Source organism: Thunnus albacares, chromosome 18 (assembly GCF_914725855.1).
Source record: "Thunnus albacares chromosome 18, fThuAlb1.1, whole genome shotgun sequence".
NCBI classification, from domain to species: Eukaryota; Metazoa; Chordata; class Actinopteri; order Scombriformes; family Scombridae; genus Thunnus; species Thunnus albacares.
In genome coordinates, this window is record NC_058123.1 from 5,070,865 (window position 1) to 5,091,608 (window position 20,744).

Consider the following 20,744-nt stretch of genomic DNA (forward strand, 5'->3'; position numbering starts at 1 on the left):
ACCCACCTCCACACACACACACACACACACACACACACACACACACACACACACACACACACACATCACAGGAATCCCAAATATGTGATTGTTCATTAACCTCAATCCTCTGTCTGGAAATAGAAACATACACCCCATTATTAGTGAGTCATTCTCCCTGCTGTTTATCTCTCCTCTTTATGTGTTTTTCTCTCCTCAGCTCCGTTACGCCGAAGCTGCTCGAAACACACCGAGAGGTAACCAGGAAATCCCAAAAGCTACGACAAAGACGACAAATCCCAAAGCAAAGCGCGGAGCTGCAGTACATGCAGTCATGAGGGGCCGGCGGTCTCAATGAGAACATGGTTAAAGGAAGTTTTTCACATTTTTAGGGATGATTGTGTCAGTCAATCCACCTCTAAACTGAAATATCTCAACATGAATTGGATGGATTGTCAGGAAATTTCGTGCAGACATTCATGGTCTGCAGAGGCTGGATCCTCCTGATTTTCGTGGTCCTCTGACTTTTCCTCTAGCGCCACCATGACGTTGAGTTCAGAAATGAGTTGACGTGGTTCAGAAATAAATTTCTCTTTAACTATTGGATGAATTGTCTTAAGATTTGTACATTAATGTCCCCCTCAGGACTGACTTTTTCATGTAGCGCCATCATCAGGTCAAACATTTAACTTGTCAAATACTTTGATTAATGAGCAAATACCTGCAAAACCTAATAACATGTCAATCAGATTTAACTGTATTTTGTGTTTACTGCTAATTAGCACATGCTAAACTAAGATGGTGCAGAAGGTAAACATTATACATGATAAACATCAGCATGTTAAAGGTACTTTGTGGAGTTTTTGATCACTAGTGGTCTCTTACGAAAAAAGCACATGTGAATTTCAATCTTTCACATGTGAACTGAGACATTTCACATGATGTTGTGATTTCACATGTGAACTTAAAATTCACATGTGAAAAAGACAACATGTTTTCAGCTTTACATGTGATTGCAAACTTTACATGTGAGAAAGATAATGTCACAATGCATCACATGTGCCCCTGAATATAAAACACACGTTATAACTCACATGTGTTTTTTTCCTAAGGGGTGTGATGGAGGAATCTTTTAATATGTGGGTCCATGTTTTGTTTGTGTCATGTGCGCACGCACAAGTAAACATAGATGTCGTCTCACGATACCCAGACAATTAGAGAGTTACTGAAGTTTGGGGATTTCTAAATGTACAGTAGTTGCTTGAACGGTAGCGAGAACAGCTGCTAACTGAAAATTAGCTATAAGCTAACTCTGGTACAGTACATCAAATGGTAACTTTAATGTTTAACACTGTACATGGTCCCAATAAATAAGTAAGACATTAACAAACCTCACAGCTCTAAAGACTTTGGATTGGTTCTGCAATGCAGGTTTTTTTTTTTTTAACTCTCTAATTGTTTCCACCCAGTTTTAACAAAGATAGCTGGGAGATTGTCCTCAGTCCTTAGAGGCTGACCTGTGAGTCTAACATAGATGAGATTTCTTTTTCTATTTTTGATCTGCTTTGGAAGAAAATTATCAAGGTGAAACTGAAGAGAGTTCACCAGAAATATTGGTAATAATCATTCACTGTACAGGAAAACTATGTGTAACTACGGCAACTACAACTACAGTAACTACACGTCAGGCCAAGTTGAACCAAGAAGTCGAAAACTTGACAGTTTTACCCATCGCCTTGGTTTCCCCTTCCAAATAGTTTTTTGTTTGTTTGTTTGTTTGTTTGTTCATGTGATTGCCACGCACCCCTTTCAGACCTTATTTTAAAGATATCATCGCCTCCCCAGATCTCAACAATTAGCTTTGTGAGTACAATGTTATCATAAGCGATAAAAAACGAGGGCAAAAAAATAAGACCCAGGTTGTCAAAAACCGAAATAATCCTTAAAAGCTCTCAGTGTGTGAGCTGCTTATGGTCACTTTGTACTTACCCTGAGTTTTTAATCAGAAATAAAGAACTGAGACGTAAATCCTTATCCTGTGACATTCATTCTCACTCTGATAGCAGTCACACCGCGCCGTGTTCGAGTCCAACCGAGTCACTCACTCTCAGCCTTTCATTATCTCCCCACTGCTGTTATCTTTCTCCTTCCTCTGCAATTCTCTTTGCACAGACAGCCGAGGCTCCCGACTGTGTGCAAGAGAGACGACGTACGCAGAGGGAGGATAAAGAGCGGGTAAAAAGAGACTCCAGCAGCTCTGGACTGTTGCTGAGACAGCAGAGTCTGGCTGTCTGTGTGTGCAGATGTCTTATATGAAGCGACACTGCAAGCAGAGAAACAGAAGCACATCTCCCAATTAATACCAGACAATTAGGCCCATTCCACTTGTAAGCGAAATCAAAACTCATTACAATCCGCGAGCGAGAGGATGTGTAACTCTGCATGTGTGAGACGGAGTGAGCAGCAGGTTTATTTGCTGCTGACGTGCACTTTTTTTTTTTTTTTTCCTCCAAACATGTTATCACATATGGGAAACTGCAAAGTAGCTTCATCTGGCCTGCTGCCGCCGCTGCTGCTAATGGGAGTGATAAGGTGTGAGAAAAAGGATGAGAAGAAGAAACAGGGAGGAAAAGCAAGCTTGATTATGAAAATGTAGCCACTTAAAGAAGCATAGGGGGTCCATTTACAGCAGCTATGTGCATCTTGTGTCTGATCTTTAAGCCACGCTGAGTTGGATTATTACAGGGACTGTGCATGTTTGTGAGCGACTGTGCTGCAAAGCCTCATGTGATGTGGATCATGAGAGAGCCGCTGTAACAAAGGAAAAGTTGTGTTTGGGGCTCTCTGAGGTTGTGACCAAGCGTCAGTGCTGCTCTCTAGTGGCTGCATTTAAAATTAATGTTTCATTACATCCTTTTTACTGTCTTAATAACACAATATAGTAGATTATTTGTATAGAAACAGTCTGCAAGGTAAATATGAGCCCTGCTTTCTATCTTAGAAACATGAAGCATCCTTTGGTAAGTAGATAGAGGGGATTCTTCACATATTTATTACTTTGTTTGCTATGCAGGAGCTCAAACACATTAATTCAGAGGTGGAATAATTAGATGATTGACAGAAAATTCATTAACAGCAATTTGCGAATTTGATTAATTGTTTTAAAGTAATTTTTCAAGCAAAAAAAACAAACATTAGCATCTCCATTGTGAGGATTTGCTGTTTTTCTTTGTCTTACATGAGAGTTAACTTTGGGTTTTAGATGACTGGGTGGATAAAATGAGCCATTTGATTGCATTACCTTGAAATTTTAATACTTTTTATTTATACAGCATTTTTAAAAGGCACTCAAAGCCACTTTGTGATGGACATTTGTCACGATTTTCTGATTCTAAAACACCAAAACAATCAGATTAATCCATAATGTAAATAATCTGAAAATCTGTCAGTAGTCTAAATGAACACTGAAACATGTTTTTCTTTCTGTGATCATTTTTCCTGTTCATACTGACCATTAGAAGATCCCTTCATGATGACCTTACAATCTAAGTGATGGGGGACAAAATCCACAGTCTGTGCAAAAATGTATTTAAAAGTTTATCTGAAGCTAATATGAAGCTTCAGCGTCCAAATGAGTCAAATCAAGTAGATAACTTTCAACGTTACAGTCTTTTTAGAGCCAAAGTTCCTCTTTTTGTTACTATACTTCCACCGCAGCTCAACAGGGAAACACAAAGAGGGAATTTGATGCTATAAAGACTGTAAATGTGTCAGATATCCATTTCATATGACTAACTCAGACTGCTGAAGCCTCATATAAGCTTCACAACAACTTTTACATGACTGTGTGGACACACTGTGGACTGAAAACACATTTGAAGGAGATCTTTTAATATCCAGTATGTACTTGTGTGTGCATATTTTTGTGTTAAAGTGTGACAAAGGTGAGAGCAGTATAGACAGAGAGAGGCTGTGTTGTTTTGTGTGCAGAAAGTCACGTAAGTGGAGCACACACACAGAGAGTGAAATATCTCCCTGTTCCTCGTTCACTCTCCTCACATGGTCTACAGTAAGTCCTGGATTACCTACTGACCCAGACTCACTTCTCCATGACACAATTTTGAGACACAGCACGATACTCAGTCGAGGACATTATCATCACACAGGAACACAGTCCGACCAGTGAGGCACCAAGACACTTTGCTTATATCACATTAAACTATACGACTAAACTCATGTCATGTGGGGAAGCTTCCTAAACAGGCCGTTTTAGATCCTGAGTCCTACTTTAAGCGACGGGACTCTATGCTCTCTCTCTCTCTCTCTCTCTCTGCACGTATGTTGGTAATATTTTTTGCAGCATGTGGTTGGAGAGTAGTTTCTTAATGACAGGGGAAGCCTGAGCGGTGCGGGGCCAGCCTCCACGGCCTTCTGCGTAAACAGGCGTAGCTGGCTGCCATCTGGTTGGCTTCCACTTCAGAGCAGAGAGGCTTGCATACTGACTAAATTTACTACATTTAGTCAGGTCAATTTATTTGTACAGCCCAATATCACAAATCACATTTGCCTCAGAGGGGCTCTACAATCTGTAAAGCAATGGCATCCTCTATCCTTAGACGCTGGATAGGAAATAAGGGAAAACAGAGAAAAATAAACTGGATTATAAAGTACATTCTCCACTGACTGAAATGGTGTTAATGCAGTTTCTTGACTTCATTACATAGTGGAGCATTTAGCAGCTAAAGAGCCAGATGTTTCCCTCAGGAGTTGGTAAAAACAGAGCTAAAAGATGGACAGAAACTGCAAACGAATGATAATGTTGCTCCATAACTGCTGGATGTGGAAATAAACAGCTGTTTGCTAACAACTTTGACACATCAACTTAAAAAGCTGCTGATATGTCTACCACTTGTTTTCTGCTGAAATCAAGTGGTTAATGCAGGTTTTTAAGTGCTCAGAAAAACTTTGAACATCTGCAGCTCCATCTGGTGAGGAAGATTGTGCGATACCGTGGAAAAGCTGCAGAACAGCTACAAAAAAAAGGGGGAAAAGATGTGGTGAGATTGTTTTGTCATTTTTGTTACTTTTTTTATTTATCCAACTGAGGGCGAATCATCCAAAAACAGTTCACCACCAGCTTCCTCGTCTAAGTGTTATCCTACAGATCCCATCCTACCGCCGCAGCTCGCCCTCCTTCCTCTTTTCTGGGCCAAACAGACGTCTTTATTTGTGGGAACTAAAAGTATAGCGGTCTATGTGGTGAAGAAAAAGTTTCCCAGACCCGCTGCTACGAGCTTAAAGGATCTGCATAAATGCACCTGTGTGGGGAGGGAGGGAGGGAGGAAAAAAAAAAGCCTCTTAGAAAGTTCCCAACAACTTTTTTACAAAAACACACAGAGCGAGTGTGAGGATGACAGCGAAACATTCATACACAAAACAGTCGAGTCTGCGGGAGAAAAAAAAAACAAAAAAAAAACACCCAAAGGAGTCAAAAGAAAGGCTTTCGCTCCTACAGCAGTTTTACTTGTGTGATGTGATTTGACTTCATTTGAATCACAAAGACTTTCTCAAAGCTTCGCTCTGAATGCACCGACAATGAGATAAAACCGCACAAAACAACAACAAAAAAAGAAAAACACGCAAAGAAGTTTAGTTATTCTGTACCGTGTTGTTATCCAGATAAGCACACAAACATATGCGACTTCTGACCAGTTACACCCCTCTGTTCCCATGACCGACTCGCCTTTATTTTGTGTGCGATACAGTGAATGTGAGCCTGTTGCACCAACAGAAAAAAAGTCGAGGGGGGGGCAATGGGACAAACTGTGGGAGACAGAAAGAAAAGAAGAAAAGACGAAGAGAAAGAAGAGAGAGAGAGAGAGAGAGAGAGAGAGAGAGACGATGAGCAGAAAGAGAGAAATCAAGCAGAAGTAAACGTCCCTCTCAGAAGAGACTCGCTCTTATTGGTAGTTCATTAGTCTTGACCTTGCCTTTGACCCACGGCGAATGCTGCAGCAAGCCTAATGCTATGACACCGCCACTATACAAAACCATACACACTAAAACACACACACACACACACACACACACACTCACAAAGGAATGCTGCTTCTGTTATTGTCTTTAAGTGCCAAACTCAGGCCAAGGCCTAGCCAGGGTTTCAAAAACAAAATAACAGCCGTGCAAAGCTCTCTCTCGCTTACACACACACACACACACACACACACACACACACTCGCATATACACACCCAAACACCACTTCCGTCCATTCTCTCTCACAGAGAAAGGAAGTGGAGTCGAACTGGCCCGGCCCCAGCTGTCCAGACAGAGAGGTAGCCCTGGCAAAACCCTGTCTCCTGCCTGCCTGCCCGCCCGCCTGCCCGCTTCCCTCTCTGAACGGCTTTTGAAAGACTCGCCATCGTCCTCACGCCGTCGCTAAACTGTAAAGAGTCACTTCAAGTGTAAAGAAATACTTGATGCAGTTTCCAGCCACTCGTCGTTTCTCTCTCTCTTCTGGTTAAATGTGCTGGAAATGTGCATATTTTTTAATAACACTCATTCGCTCTCACGCATCACCGGTCCTGCTGGACTCGTACCGCCGGACATTAAAGCTCATGTAATATCACAACGTTCAGGGGTGATCGATACGGATAAAAAGATATCACAGTGTATTAAGTTTCACACCGAGACATCGATATGTATTATAGTTAAGGAATTCAACTGAGAAACCTGTTATAGATCAAATTACCGGCTGTAAAAGGCCGACGGTCAGCAAATTGCATCCGCATGTCTTAGCAAAGTAGCATGTGAGCGCTAGTCAACAACACATCTCTTCAAGTTTGTTTTTCGCTTTCATTGTGCTGGGATGTTTACTCCACCCTGACATTATCCTCTCAGGATTGTACATAATTTGAATTGGAGAACGTTCTATATTTTCTTACATTATATATCTTCATATTGTTCAATTCTACACCTGAACGTTATTATTTTCCTTTTTTTTCCTCCTGATGTGTATCATTAGAGAAAGTAATGTCACATCTTTGTCCATCATCATCATCGCTGTCATCACTGTATCTCCTACCACCAGGCGTATCTGGTGATGCTGAGTTATATGTGTGCGCTGTCCCTTTGCAAATACACTTGTCAAACAAGGAAAGACGATACAGCAGGAGCTTATAAAAGCTCAACATGTGGACTGCGGCATCTAAATAGCAGGTTTTGTGTTCGGCTGCCAAACACCGGTCACAATCAAAACTCCAGCAGAACAGGCCGACTGACAGGATCTGGGAAGGAAAGAGGAGAACTTGCTTCTTTCTGAGAAGCACAAAAGCCAATTGAAGGGGACATGTTATGTTTTTTTTGTTGTTATTTATGTTGTGTTATGATGTCAGATGTTATACATGGTCAAAAACTTTAAGTGAACGTATGTAGAAATGCTCCCTGCAAAACCAAAACAGGGCTTCAACCTGCTCTGAACTCTTTGTTTGCAACGTTTTTTTTCTACCTTGCAGACGAGCTAACGTCGACTCGTCTCACTTGCCCATAAACGGCATCCGTAGCCTTGGTTGCTAAGGTTGTTGCTAAGGTTTTTCCATGTATTGTTCCCACTTTGATATTTCGGATGGGACTTCGGCTTGAACATGAACAGATGGATTTGAGAAGTTGACATTTTAAGTAAAGAAAAAGAAAAAGTGAAATCCTACTATAGTTTGTTGCATGTCTGTAGCCTTAAAGAGACAGGAAGCTGTTTCAGACAGAGGCTGAACTGAGGGGCTGCATAAAGGACCAGTAGAAGATAAATAAGGAGTTTTTTTTAAATGTAAATCATGCAAATATATTCCAATAGAGCCCTAGAATAAAAAATACAGACCTGGAAATGTGCATGATGTGCCCCCTTTAAAGTCAGCAGTAACATAGGGAAATAGCAAAGATTATATCCAGCAACAGGTATTTTAAAATGTTGACCCATAGATGAACTCCTACAACAAGAGGCTGAGCTTCCAGAGAGGGTAAAATATTGATTACAAGGGTTTATAATTAGTTGTATTTCCACTGCTTCATATATACATAAATATACCATTACTGAGATGATTTTGAGAGGCGAAGAGCACATCCATCAAACATCCATCTAACCATCCACTTAATGGATACATCCACTCTTCTGCTAGAGTACATAAAACCCATTCCCCGGCTCTCGGCTGCAGTCTCATTTGGAGTGTGTGATTGAGCGGAGAGGGTCAAACCTCTTACCTTGGGCCATTTGGGGTTGATGAGACGTGCTTTGATTGCGTCGTCCAAGGCGGTGCTGTACTGGCCCAGCCTGAGGTAGGCTGCGGAGCGGTTACTGTACAGGATGCAGTTTTGGGGGTCGGCGCTCAGGGCGTCGCTGTAGAGACGTACAGCCAGGGCGTACTCCCCCTGCTGGCAGGCCTGGTTACTGCGACGCACGCGCTCCAGGAACTCCGCTTTGCTCAGGCCGGGACCGGAGGAGCAGGGATGATCCGGCCTCTTTAATGTCGGAGCAGAAGGGATCACGGGAGAGGGGGAGGAGGAGGATGAAGAGGGAGGGTTGGTGGTCCTGCTGGTGGAGCGAGAACCAAATAGAGAGAACTGGGGAGCAGAAGGGGAAAGAGAGAAAAGGCAAAATATCAGTTAAAAGCCGTGTAATGAAAGCTGAAACCATTTGAAATTAATCAGAAACAACTCCAAAACTATTTCTGGTTCCAGCTTCTGCTGCTTTTCACTCTTTGGTTTCATTATCGTATCATATTGAACTTGTAAACCGAATCTCTGTGTTTTGCCTTTTGTGTTTCCAGAGGGAACTGTGTGAAATCTGATAAATTGCCTAAAGTGATGTCACTTGTTGGCGGTTGAGATGCATTGTGGGTAATGTGAGCACCAGATTTTTGAGAAGACAGAGGAATGTGTAAAAAAAAAAGACAATAATCTTGTGCTGCATCAGTTTGAATGTTGGGAGTCTGATGCTGAATCAGTAGAGTAGTCTTACAACCATTAATCAATTCAGTTTAATTGATGATGAAAATAATTGAAAGGTGCAGCTTGTGATTTAAGTGGTGTTTGGTCATTTAAACACAATAAATGGCTGAAAAATGGAAAGTCTTTGGCAGCAACAGGGTGTTGTTGAAGATAAGTGATTATTATCATCATGCTTTATGTTTATTTTAATGCATTTATAGTTTCATCATTAAACATTCACTGGTTCTACAGGATCCACTGGACAGTTTTCTTGGCTAAAACATACATTATTGTATTATATGCAGGTTTATGGAGGTGCTACTGCAGTGATGGTGGCTTGTTGACCTTCTTTTAATAACTGATTATTCATTTACAATTTACAGTTTCATTTAGCAGACACTTTTTTCCAAAGCGACGTACGTCAGAGCTGATACAACAAGGATCATTTAAGTGATTTTTCAAGTAAAAAATGCCAAAAATATCAAACATTTGCTGGTTCAAAACTCTCAAATATGAGAATTTGTTGCTTTTCTTGGTCTTGCGTTATCGTAAATCTAATATTTGGTGGTTTTGGAGTGTTGGTTGGACAAAATGAGACATTTCAGGATGTCACCTTGGACTCCAGGATGTTGTGATGGGCGTTTTTCAGCATTTTTCTGAAGTTTTATTGACCACATGATGAATCGTGAAACTGAAACTGTGAAAATAACGGGCAGATTGATCGATAATAAAGATAATCGTTTGTTGGGGCTCTGGAAAGATCTACTGCATTCAATGAAAGTGGAGCACAAACCTGTTTTTACTTTAATTATTCCACATTTTCAGCTGTGTCCCAATAACGGTCAAATGACAAAAGGCTTTGTTGGCCGTAGTGTCGGAGAAATTCTTTGAGAAATAAAAGTAAAGTTTAGGAGGACAGAAAGGAAATGTGCTTTTGGCCGCTGTTACGTAAGTCATAAAAAAAAAAAAACAACTTATTGCAAGCAGAATTCTATCGAAACTGCAGCAGCCTCATTTGCATGATATGATACTGTAGTTGCCGGTAAATGGGACACTAAACTGCTGCGTGCACTTTTCTCTTCTGCTCAGCGGTAACGGCTAGAATTCCTCTGAGAGACGGAGACATAAAAGAGGAAAGTCAGACAGAGGCTCAGACAGTCAGATGAGGGTTCTGTTCTTCTCATTCGTTTAACTTTGTGTAAAATGTGCACACTGAGGTTAGTTCTCGGCATCTTTAACATCCCTCACTGATCTGGTGTTTCCAAATTTGTCCTTTCACCAGAGCTTACACCAAGGCCTTCATTATCTCTCTCTCTCTATTCCCCCTTCTCTCTCTCTCTCTCTCTCTCTCTCTCTCTCTCTCTCTCTCACACACACTCGGTTACACACTCAAAATATGCAGACTGGAGAGATTCTTTAAAACTTGCAAGTTTAGGCGAAGTCATTTCGGGTAAACTTTTCCCAAATCCAATACAGAGCAGAACGGAGATGCTAACTTTAGCCTAGTGCCCCTCTGTGCCCCTCATGTATTAATGTTACATTCAAGTCACAGACCTACACGTCCATTGAAACTGATTTTAAGCAATCAGCTGCTCAGTTATATTCTCTGCAAGTTTTATTTAAATGGCAACTACTGTATGTTCATAATCATTGTGTTTTGTTTATCACATGTGGATATTTGCTGCTTTTCTTCGTCTTATCTGGTAGAAAACGGATTTATCTTTGTGTTTTTGGACTGTTTGTCTGACAAAACAAAGCAATTTGTAGACGTCATCTTGGGCTTTAGGGAACAGTGATGGGCGTTTTTCACTATTTACTGACTTTTTATAGTCGTCTGGCCATTTTCTATATTTTTCTTATTGTCAACAAATCTCATGTGCAGAGAGCCAAACCAACAATGAAATGTACTTACAAGAATTGTGTGTGTATCCAGAGTGTTATTCCTCTGTGTCATAGACCTCCGTTGTTGTCCAAAAACTATTAAAAACACATCAGTGAGTCACACCGCTGCACTGGATGACACGTCTCTTCATCGTGAAGAGTTTGGTCACGTTAGAGTAGTTCTGTGTAAGGCAGACGCCGCTGAGCATGTGTAGGAATGTGGTTCTGTTAACAGAGCTTTCATAAAATGTGCTAAATTTACAGTGTAGTAAAAAGTCAAGGTCAAGCACAACAAGCTAACGAAGCGTTCCCCGCACATGCTCAGTGGTGTCCGCCTTACACAGAACTACTCTCTGGAGACTGAAAACATGATCGCTGTTATTAGTTTTTGGAGCCGTTTCTAAACAAACTAAAGTAACCAGGTGCTTTGTAATGAAGGAACATCACCTCATTGATGTGTTTTTAATAGTTTAGCACAGAGGAATAAGATTTATCAGGCTTTGGATACACACAAAATACTTGTGAGAACATTTCATTGTCGGTTTAGCTCTGCATATGAGATTTGTTGACACTAAGAAGAAACCTTATCCTTTAAATGACATATATACTACCAAATTACATAATCTCCTGGAGAATGATTAGGAAATTATGACCATGAAGGTCTAAATAAAGCTTCAAAGCCTTCTCTACATCTCCATGGTGGAGAAATTTTGAGCGCTTGGCATATAGAGTAGTCAACTTTAAAGTGAGTCAAAAAATACTAGAATCAGCCTAAAAAATATCCCTCATGCACAAGTTTCTAACTGCAGGATGCAAACTCTCCCCCCAAGGTTTCTAAAAACCCCAAATTCACGGTAAAAAAAAAAATTAGGACATGACCTCAGTGTCCTCGGTGCTAGCTGCAGCCCGGAGGAGTACTATGACACACTAATGCTGCGTGTCAACTCGCTGAGCACATTTCCACACCTCACAGTCCTCCGACGATGCCCGTTTTTCAGCTGTTCCCTCCAGTATGCCATCATTATTCATGAATGTGCCATGTTGTTATGGAACACTTGCTCAAATATGACAAATGTGATATAACGCAGAGCTTGTTTAACGTGTTACCAGGGTGGTGTTTGCTGAAATAAACAAAGAAAGGCCTCATATCATGTGTATGGAATTAAGACATTAATCTCTAAAGGAAAAGAAGAGGGTGTTTTTTTAGTTCACCTGAAAGAAACAAGAACCTTTTTCTGTCTCCTCAACAGCCTCAAAAACTCACCAGAAAGCTTTTTCCACATGTATTCACCCATACACAGACGTTTTTTGGTCATTTATTTAATTTATTCAGGATAGTTTCTTGAAATCAGTCTCTTTTTTGGGGAGAGTCCTGGCTAAATTACCTGCTAAGCTGATAATCGATTCATCATTTTTGAATGATTTTCCCTCTTAAATGTGAATATTTTCTGGTTTCTTTAGTCCTCATTGATACATTTAGGTTATGGGCTGTTGATCGGGACAAGAAGACATTTTATAGACCAAACAACTAATCGATTAGCTCTATTCAAATACTTTAATCTCTCTCTAAAAGGAACTAAAACATTAAAAATCACATTAAAACAACTGCAAATGACCAATTTCACTCTTTAAAACGAGCGAATATGATTTGCGATGAGGACCATATAAGGCATCTTGAACTAAGCGTGACCTTTTTCACTCAAACAGAATCTGCTTCACCAGGATGTGATTTGTTGTTTGTATTGTTTGATCCTGTAACAGCTTATTAATGGTGCTGCCACTAACACACACACACACACACACACACACACACACACACACACACACACACACTCACACAGAAAACACAAATACACATACAAAATTATAGAAATAGTGTTAGGGTGTTTGTTCAGGAAAAAAGTTTGTATTGGAAGGAACAACACTGTTCTCTCTGACACAAACACATGCAAGAAGGATAAAAAAAGACAGGAACACAACATGTATATCCTGTCCTACTCCTACACACAAACACACACACACACACACACACTGTTACACTCTCACACACACACACACACTTCCCCTGTCTCCTGTCTTACTACTCCTAGCCCTCCTCGTTTCAGCTCAGGTCAAAGGGACTACATTCCTGGAGAACAACACAGACATACGAGGAGAAACTGGGGGCCTGAATAACGTGGAGGAGAGGAAATTGTGTCCCTGAATGTGGCCCTTTGATCTTTTAATAAAAGTCATATTGTAGGTGAGGCATCCAGGCAAAAGCTGCAATCATACGTATAAAGCAATGACACCTGATGTTAGAAACACTACTTTCATAAATCAACTCGTACGCATCCGTTAACAATCTCTGTAATCGAAAGCACTGATACTCCTCTAGATCAAAAGTGTCTCTTCGTGAGTTTGATGTTTTGTCAACTCTTTTTTTTTTAAATCTTTAGTCGTGTGATCTATTTTTATTATACTGTGCCTGACTTATATTATGACTAAGGAGCTGTTATGTATGGTGGCCCCTGAGAGCTCGACACATTGCGGCTTCAGAAAACACACGCAAACAGACAAAACACAAGCACATGAAGAAAACATCTTCGTCACCAGCTTGACAACACATGCAAAAGCAGAAAAAGTGCTGCAAATACAGAAAACACAAGCAAACACACACACACACACACACACACACACAACAGAAATAATTTACAAAATAGGTTAACTAAAGTTTCCGGGGGACACTTGAACGCGGCCTGAATGCTGCTTTAGTGCATCTCATGGTCTCACGTTACTGAAGTATTTACTGAGGACAATCTGTCTGTGGTGTTGGAAAATGGGCTCACAATGTAAGCTGTGTTTTGCTTTCCTGAATGCTGTGTATGTGTTTCTCAAATTGGTGGTGGATGTTTTCTTCATTTGCATGTGTTTTCTCTCAGGGCCACTGTAGCTACGAATGTATGTGCAGAATGTCTGTCTGTCTGTCTGTCTGTCTGTCATTCCCCTGTTGTGTTTACTACATAAAAACAAAGATGTTAGCTGAAGAGAATATTAAACTCATAAACATCTGTTTAAAGTAGAACTGCAATTAATCAGTTAGTCAATTACTCATTTTGAGCCCAAATTCTCTGGTTCCAGCTTCTCGAATGTGAATATTTTCTGGTTTCTTTATCTTTCTATGACAGTGAACTGAATATCTTTGGGGTTGTGGACAAAACAAGACATTTGAGGACGTCATCTTCATCTTTGGGAAACATTTTTCATCATTTTCTGACGTTTTATAGACCAAACGATTAATCGATTCATTGAGAAAATAATGAATCGTTAGTTGCAGCCCTAAAGGGCGTCAGATTAAAGTAAGATGGTCTTTACACTGAACCCTTCTACAACTTTAAAAAAGCTTATCTCAACTGATAGCTCGACTGTCTGTGAGCCATGTTATATATTTAAAAATACATGAGTTTAAATGTTTTAAACTACACATAAACTCTTTTATACCCGGATTCATTCATATAAAGCTCACGTACTGTCTGGAGATTCCAGCTCGCCGAGTAAACTTTGATTTACTGCTGCTTGAGGAAGCGGCGACCACAATAGGTTTCATGAATGTGCACGTAATGTATTGTCATAATTTCTGTATTAGACCTACTTTATATAGACTGAGGCTGCAACTCACGTTCATTTTCATTATCGATTAATCTATCAATCATTTTCTTGTTTCTTGAAACGTCTTGTTTCTTCTCAGCAACTCTATAAAACCCAAAAATATTTCATTTACTATAATGTCACATGAGGAAAAGCTTCCAATTGTCAAATGTTTGTCAATTTTTTCTTTAAAAATGTCTTATTTGATTAATCTATGATCAAAATAATTGCAATTAATCGCCTCACTGTTGTAGCTAGTTGTATTCTTTTTGTTTGTTTTTTGCATTTTTTTATTGTAGTGTTGATTTTTTGGTATCTCGCATTAATTCTTGCAGATTGTGATCGACGAAAACTTGAGATCTGCTTGGACGAAGTATGAAGTATGATTTTATGTCTCTATGTTGTTGTATGTTTTATGTTTTTATGTTTATCTGTGTTTTTATTTTGCACCTCCTGCTACACACTTCTCTCTCGTATGGTCTTACTCACATTCCTATTAAATTGAGGCTATAACGTTTTAAATTTAAAGGTGCAATATGTAAGAATTATGTCAGAATTTTAGTTTAAAACATTCAAAAATGAACTAATAAAATGAGACCTTCCCCGACTTTTTCGGTTGCCTGTAGAACGATTTCTATGTAAACGACTCCAAAATCCAAAGGATGTGACGTTAACGTGCGCCCCAGACTGTCTCGCCTCTCTCCCGTCCACCTACAGCGCCAACAAGGTGCAACCATTGACTTTATATAAATATGGACGACGCGTCTCCACTTCCTGCCGCTGTGCAAAAGTAAAGCCGAAATATCTCCATTTCGGGAGCGGCCATCTTGCTTCTATGACATCATTTGGAGACAGAGTCTGCGCAGTAGAGTCACAGCTGTCAATCGCTACGTCACGCCCCCTTTTTTATATATTGTCAAATAACTAATTAAAAACAAACTTATCAGAAAAATGAGCACTTGGACAAACATCAACATGATAAGAACGACTTAAAATGACAGAAAGCATCTTTGGGAAAAATGTATTTGACGTGTACTCCGCTAACATGGAGGGGGCGGGACTTATGACCTATACTGCAGCCAACGAACGAGATATTTCAGCTTCACTTTTATATATTTATATATTTATATACAGTCATGACGAGCACGCGCACGAGTGCGAGCAGCAGCCACCAGTGTCATTAATAAGAAGGAATGTCTGAATCTTACATATTGCACCTTTAAATTAAATGCATTGTCTGTCTTATTTCACATTTTTATTATATTTTCATGTGTAATTTTATCACCTTGTGTGTCTTTTTTGTATCTTAATGCCTTTTTATGTCTTATGTAAAGCACTTAGACTTGCCTAGTTGTTATACAAGTAGATCAACCTTTCCTTTTTTCAAGACTAACTCTTATTTAACGATGATGGTGTTTGGATTTATTGGATCATTGAGGCTCTTATGAAAAGCTGAAAAGCGTAAAGAAACTATAAAATGGCACCTACATGAAGTTTCTCTCTCTTTTTAATTGTGTTTTCCTGTAATTCACAGTCAAAACCCTCTCCTCTGAGCCCTAACCAGCTGACATCCACTGGTTTACGTAAAGGGTTAATAAACTTTTAACGGTGTAAAGTGGAAAAGTTGTAATGCAGAAATCAGATGGAGCTGTGTGTGTGTGTGAGAAGTCAGTAAAGAAATGCTTCAGGATGTGAGCAGCCTGTTATGTCTGTAAGCTGTCACACAGTCTGTAATAAAGTGCAAACGACCTTTACTTTTTTTTTTCTTCTTCTTCTTCTTTTTTCTTTTCTCAGCCTCTTGCGGTTTACACACCGACACTTCTACTGAAAAAACAGCGACTCTGGAGCCTCTAAATGAAACATTTCGCCCCTGTTTCCATTGGCCTTACCTTTTCTTTCCTCGTTCTTTGCTTTTCCATCCTGCTCTCTGCTAAATCCGGCGACTGCAGCTCCAAAACTTTCATCCCACAGCGACAGAGAGGCAGGACAGGAAAACACTCACCACATCCACCGCAATACGAGCACCGCTGAAAGCTGTCCGCTGATCGATACTGATCGATAAAACTGAAGCTGTGGAGGATTTATGTGCTATGTAGCGATCCTCCAAAGTTTTTCCAGGGGAAAGTTAATCCCGGGTAAGTGCGCCATGTTCCCAGAGCCGATCCTCTCCCCATAGCGGACTTTCTGTCCGGTGAGAGGCGGGGATCCGGTCGGCTCCACGGCTGCAGCCTTCAGCGAGGTTTCAATTACTCCTCATGACATCAGAGAGGAGTTGAGTTACCTGACAGATATTCATTACAGCAGGCTTCTGTACGCAATCATAGAGATGCTGTTCAAAGGAAATGGCAATCAGCCCTATACCAGAGGTTCTCAAAGTGGGGTGCGGGGACACTCAGGGGTCATTGAAGGGGTTCTAGGGGTCCCCAGAAAAAAAGAGGAATAACTATTTTCACTATAATTCCATCTGTAAGTAACAGTGACAGCTTGTGTGACTGTTTTTCTCATGGGTTTCATACACTTTCTGTAATAAAACATCTAAAAGCTAAAATCTTATCAGATGGGGGTCTAATTTGGGTGAGTTTAGGGGTCCTTGGTGAGAAAAAGTTTGAGAACTTCTGGTCTTATTCTGTTGGATGCAACTGAAACAGCTGTCGGGAAAACTCGTTTTTCATGGCAGACTGAGAATAATAAAAAATAAGGCAATCCTTCAACATTTTCTCTTTTTTCCCCCCCAAAAAACTCTTTTTTATTGTTTTTCCACATTGTAAACAGTAGTTTCACAGATTGTTCCCACATGTTTTTTAAACATACATACAAAAAATAATAATGATAATAATAATAATGGCGTATAAACTTTATATGTATGGCAAAAAAATGGTAGTTACAAAGAGAAGTATACATATTTTTAAAAAGTACTATAATAACACCCCCACCCCCACCCCCCAAAGACACAGTCTTCTTCAGTCTTCATAATCACATTTAGTTATTAGATTAAAAATAGTAAATTAAAAACAACCAACAGCCAGATTCACTCTGGAGCTGCTGTGTCTCTATAAGGTCAAAGACGGGCTGCCATATTTGGAAGAATTTAATTGTAAACCCACAACCACACATGTAATCTTTTCTAATTTACTAAAATTAAGAACATCTCTGATGGAAGCCTCATGGGACGGAGGAGAGGATGACTTCCATAAGGACACCCTCTGTTTTGTCATATTGGTCCACATCTGTTAGAGATATTTACAGAGACAGTTTTTTGTTTTTTTTTTACTAAGAAAGAGATGTCTTTTAAAATGCTTCGCAGGTTTTATCCAATCAATCATCATTTACAGAAACTCAAGAAAGACGTTGATGTAAGTTGAACCTTTTGTGGGGAGTTTCGAGAAATGCTGCTACATTTATTTTTAGTCTTTTGTGGCCAACATACACAACAACTGTGGAGTAAATTGTCACGATTTATTGCTGAATACATCATCGCTTTTTATGACTTTGGAAAAATATATTGTTTGGATTCAATGAATATGAAAGAAATCTCTGCTTGCGGTTCTATTTAATTTATTTACCTGCTATTGTGACCAAAATTTATATTCATAAATCAGAAATCTTATGCAAAAAAACCCCTACATTTTCAGAGCTGACTGTCCATATCAAACAATACATTTCTATAATATCTGAATGTACAAACAGAAAGCTGTTAAAACATATAACCACTATAATCTTTACAAGATATTAATTTAACTATTTCTTCTTTATTACAACCTTTAGTCCCCCTGTGTTTGCAGACAGCAGATATATACATAAAGTGCTGCAAACGTGCTGTATACTTCAATAAAGCTGTTAATAAAACAATAAATAGAATAAATGCATGTGTGTTGTGGAATAAATAAAGTGTCACAGATTTATCATGATTTGAAACTTTTATTAGGTTAGCAAAACAACAAAACAATAAATAATTAAACATATGTATTTGCACAAGCTTTAATGGAAGGAAGCAAAAAAACTCATTTTAAAGGAATGTAGTTCGACATTTTAAATATTCACTTAAGTTAGAAGATTGATACCATTTCTGTTCGATAAATATGAAGCTCTCCCCCTGAAAATAAACAATATGTTTAATCTGTACAAAAACCAAAGTGAAAATGCGATAATATCTGGATTTATGAGGGGTTAAATGTGAGTCTGGTGAGGACAGAACTAACTACAGCAAGTCACTGCCCCCGGCCCAGAAATAGACTTAAATCCCCCCGAAAACCGTTTTCACATTTCAGTTTTTTGTTTGAATTTGACAAACGAGATATAGAAAGCATCCGGTTAGCCTCCGCTAGCTTCTGCAACTCAATGCAATCTCTCACTTTATGGGTCTTTCTGAAAAACATTAAGCAGCTCCACTACAGCAGCTGCTATCAGAAATTTAAACCTTTGTTATTTTAACAAAGTTAAACAATATTTTTGTTGTGTGCACAGAAAGAACTACAAAACTACAAAAGAACTACAAGCATGGCAGTGCGGGTACTTACATCATTGTGACAAGCGGGTAGTTCTGGGTCTGAAAAGTGAAGCCAATGCAGAAGTGCTTTAAACCTGAATTCTCTCTAATGGCCAGCAGGGGGCGACTCTACTGGCTCTGAAAAGAAATCCGATTATATTGAAGTCTATGAGAATATGACTCTACTTCTCACTTGATTTATTACCTCAGTAAACTGTTTCCTAATGAGTTTATGGTCTCAATCGCTAGTTTCAAGTCTTCTTCAAAACAGCATGATGTTAATTTTGTAAATTATACTCCCATTTAATTTAAATGTGATGATAAAGCAGTGTATGCTGTAGGGCATGGCTATGTTGTGATTGACAAGTCACTACCATGGCAACAACGTTGGTTAGGTAACATAGCCATGGCGTAACCCCAGATTCACAGAGTATAGGCATAACTGTAGCCGTTGCTATTTCAGTGTTTTCAGTTCATGAAAGTTAACTGTAACATTTTGGTTGCCTAGAAAGTCTTGTTCAGTTTTTGGTTGTGATAAAAGACCTTCTAAAGAATCAGATGTTCAGTTTTTCTGGTAAGTACATTGAGTTTTAATGATTTTAAGCCAGTTTTTCACCAGTGAAAATTAGCATTAGCATTATCACAGTTAACCATAGTCTGTAAACGCACTGTGCTAACCAAGCTAGCAGCTAGCGTTAGGGTTAGCTCCACCCTTCTCGTCCAAATATGGTCACTTCTCATCATTTCTCGCTCCAAAAATCCAAGATGGCGATGGTCAAAATGGCAAACTTGAGGCTCGGTGGCTACGTCCAATTTATTTTTTTACTGTCTATGCACCGTAACTTGGTTTTGTCCATATCCATAAAACTCCCCAATGCTTCTAAAGTCTTCTAAAGTCATTTTTCACCTCTGTAGTTGTAATCTGTGCTGTATAAAGACTTGTAGCGTTCACTTCTCTGTCAAGCTTTAACATTTAGCCTGCAAACATCTAGGACTTATGGGAAAGATGTTCGTTTAAGGCCACTAAAAACATAAATATTGAATAAACAACATAAGATCTTTTTTAGATTTTTCCGAAAAACTCCCGTCCTTATCTAAATATATGAAGTGAGCCATATGTTGTTGTGAAAGACTGTTTCAAGGCTGGATTTTTAGTTATTAGCATATTTACAAATGTCAACGGTATTTTTAATGAAGTTTTCCTACTTCTGGAGCTTCTGTGTTGTAATTATTCAGCTTTAAATGTGCTGGTACTGCAGGTGGATTTTGTTACCTTCAGACAGAGTCAAGCCAGCTGTTTCCCCCTATTCCAGTATGTATGCTAAGCTAAACTACCCAGCTACTGGTTCTTGCTTATTTACCAAACTGAGAGTGTCGTCAGAAGACCAATGAACATACAACTATTCTATGACTATGTAATCAGTCATTCATTTACTTCTCACATCATAAACCAAATATTTCATCATGTGTTTCTTATGTACAAATATTTACAAAGAAATGTTTTCTCGTGTGTACTTTTTCATTGCTGTACTAACAGGATTTGCATCAGTCTACAGCTCATTCAGTACAATCCAAATATATATACAACAAACCTCAATAACAGTGACAGTGGAGATAAGTATATAGAGTGGTGCATAGAAAGGTGGGTAAACTATCACCTTCTTATCATCATCTCAGGGAAAACAACCACCGATATCAAACTCAATAGACCTTTTTCATGGCAGACATTTTGACTCTCAGCAGAACAAGAATCTACAGCCGTGCTTTATGCATCTATGAGGCTGTACATAGGCA

The 20,744-nt window shown here is 39.4% G+C and overlaps 1 protein-coding gene across 1 annotated transcript in view; it reads right to left on the bottom strand.

Moving 5' to 3' along the window:
• ttc28 (tetratricopeptide repeat domain 28) overlaps positions 1–16,804 on the bottom strand; it is a 163,298-nt gene extending 146,494 nt beyond the window's left edge. The window contains exons 1-2 of the mRNA XM_044333458.1: positions 16,354–16,804; positions 8,231–8,590 (exon numbers count right to left, since the gene is read on the bottom strand). Coding sequence (XP_044189393.1) covers positions 8,231–8,590; positions 16,354–16,428 — 435 coding nt within the window. The 5' untranslated portion in view covers positions 16,429–16,804. The remainder of the gene's footprint in view (positions 1–8,230; positions 8,591–16,353) is intronic.
• Positions 16,805–20,744: the final 3,940 nt, after the last annotated feature.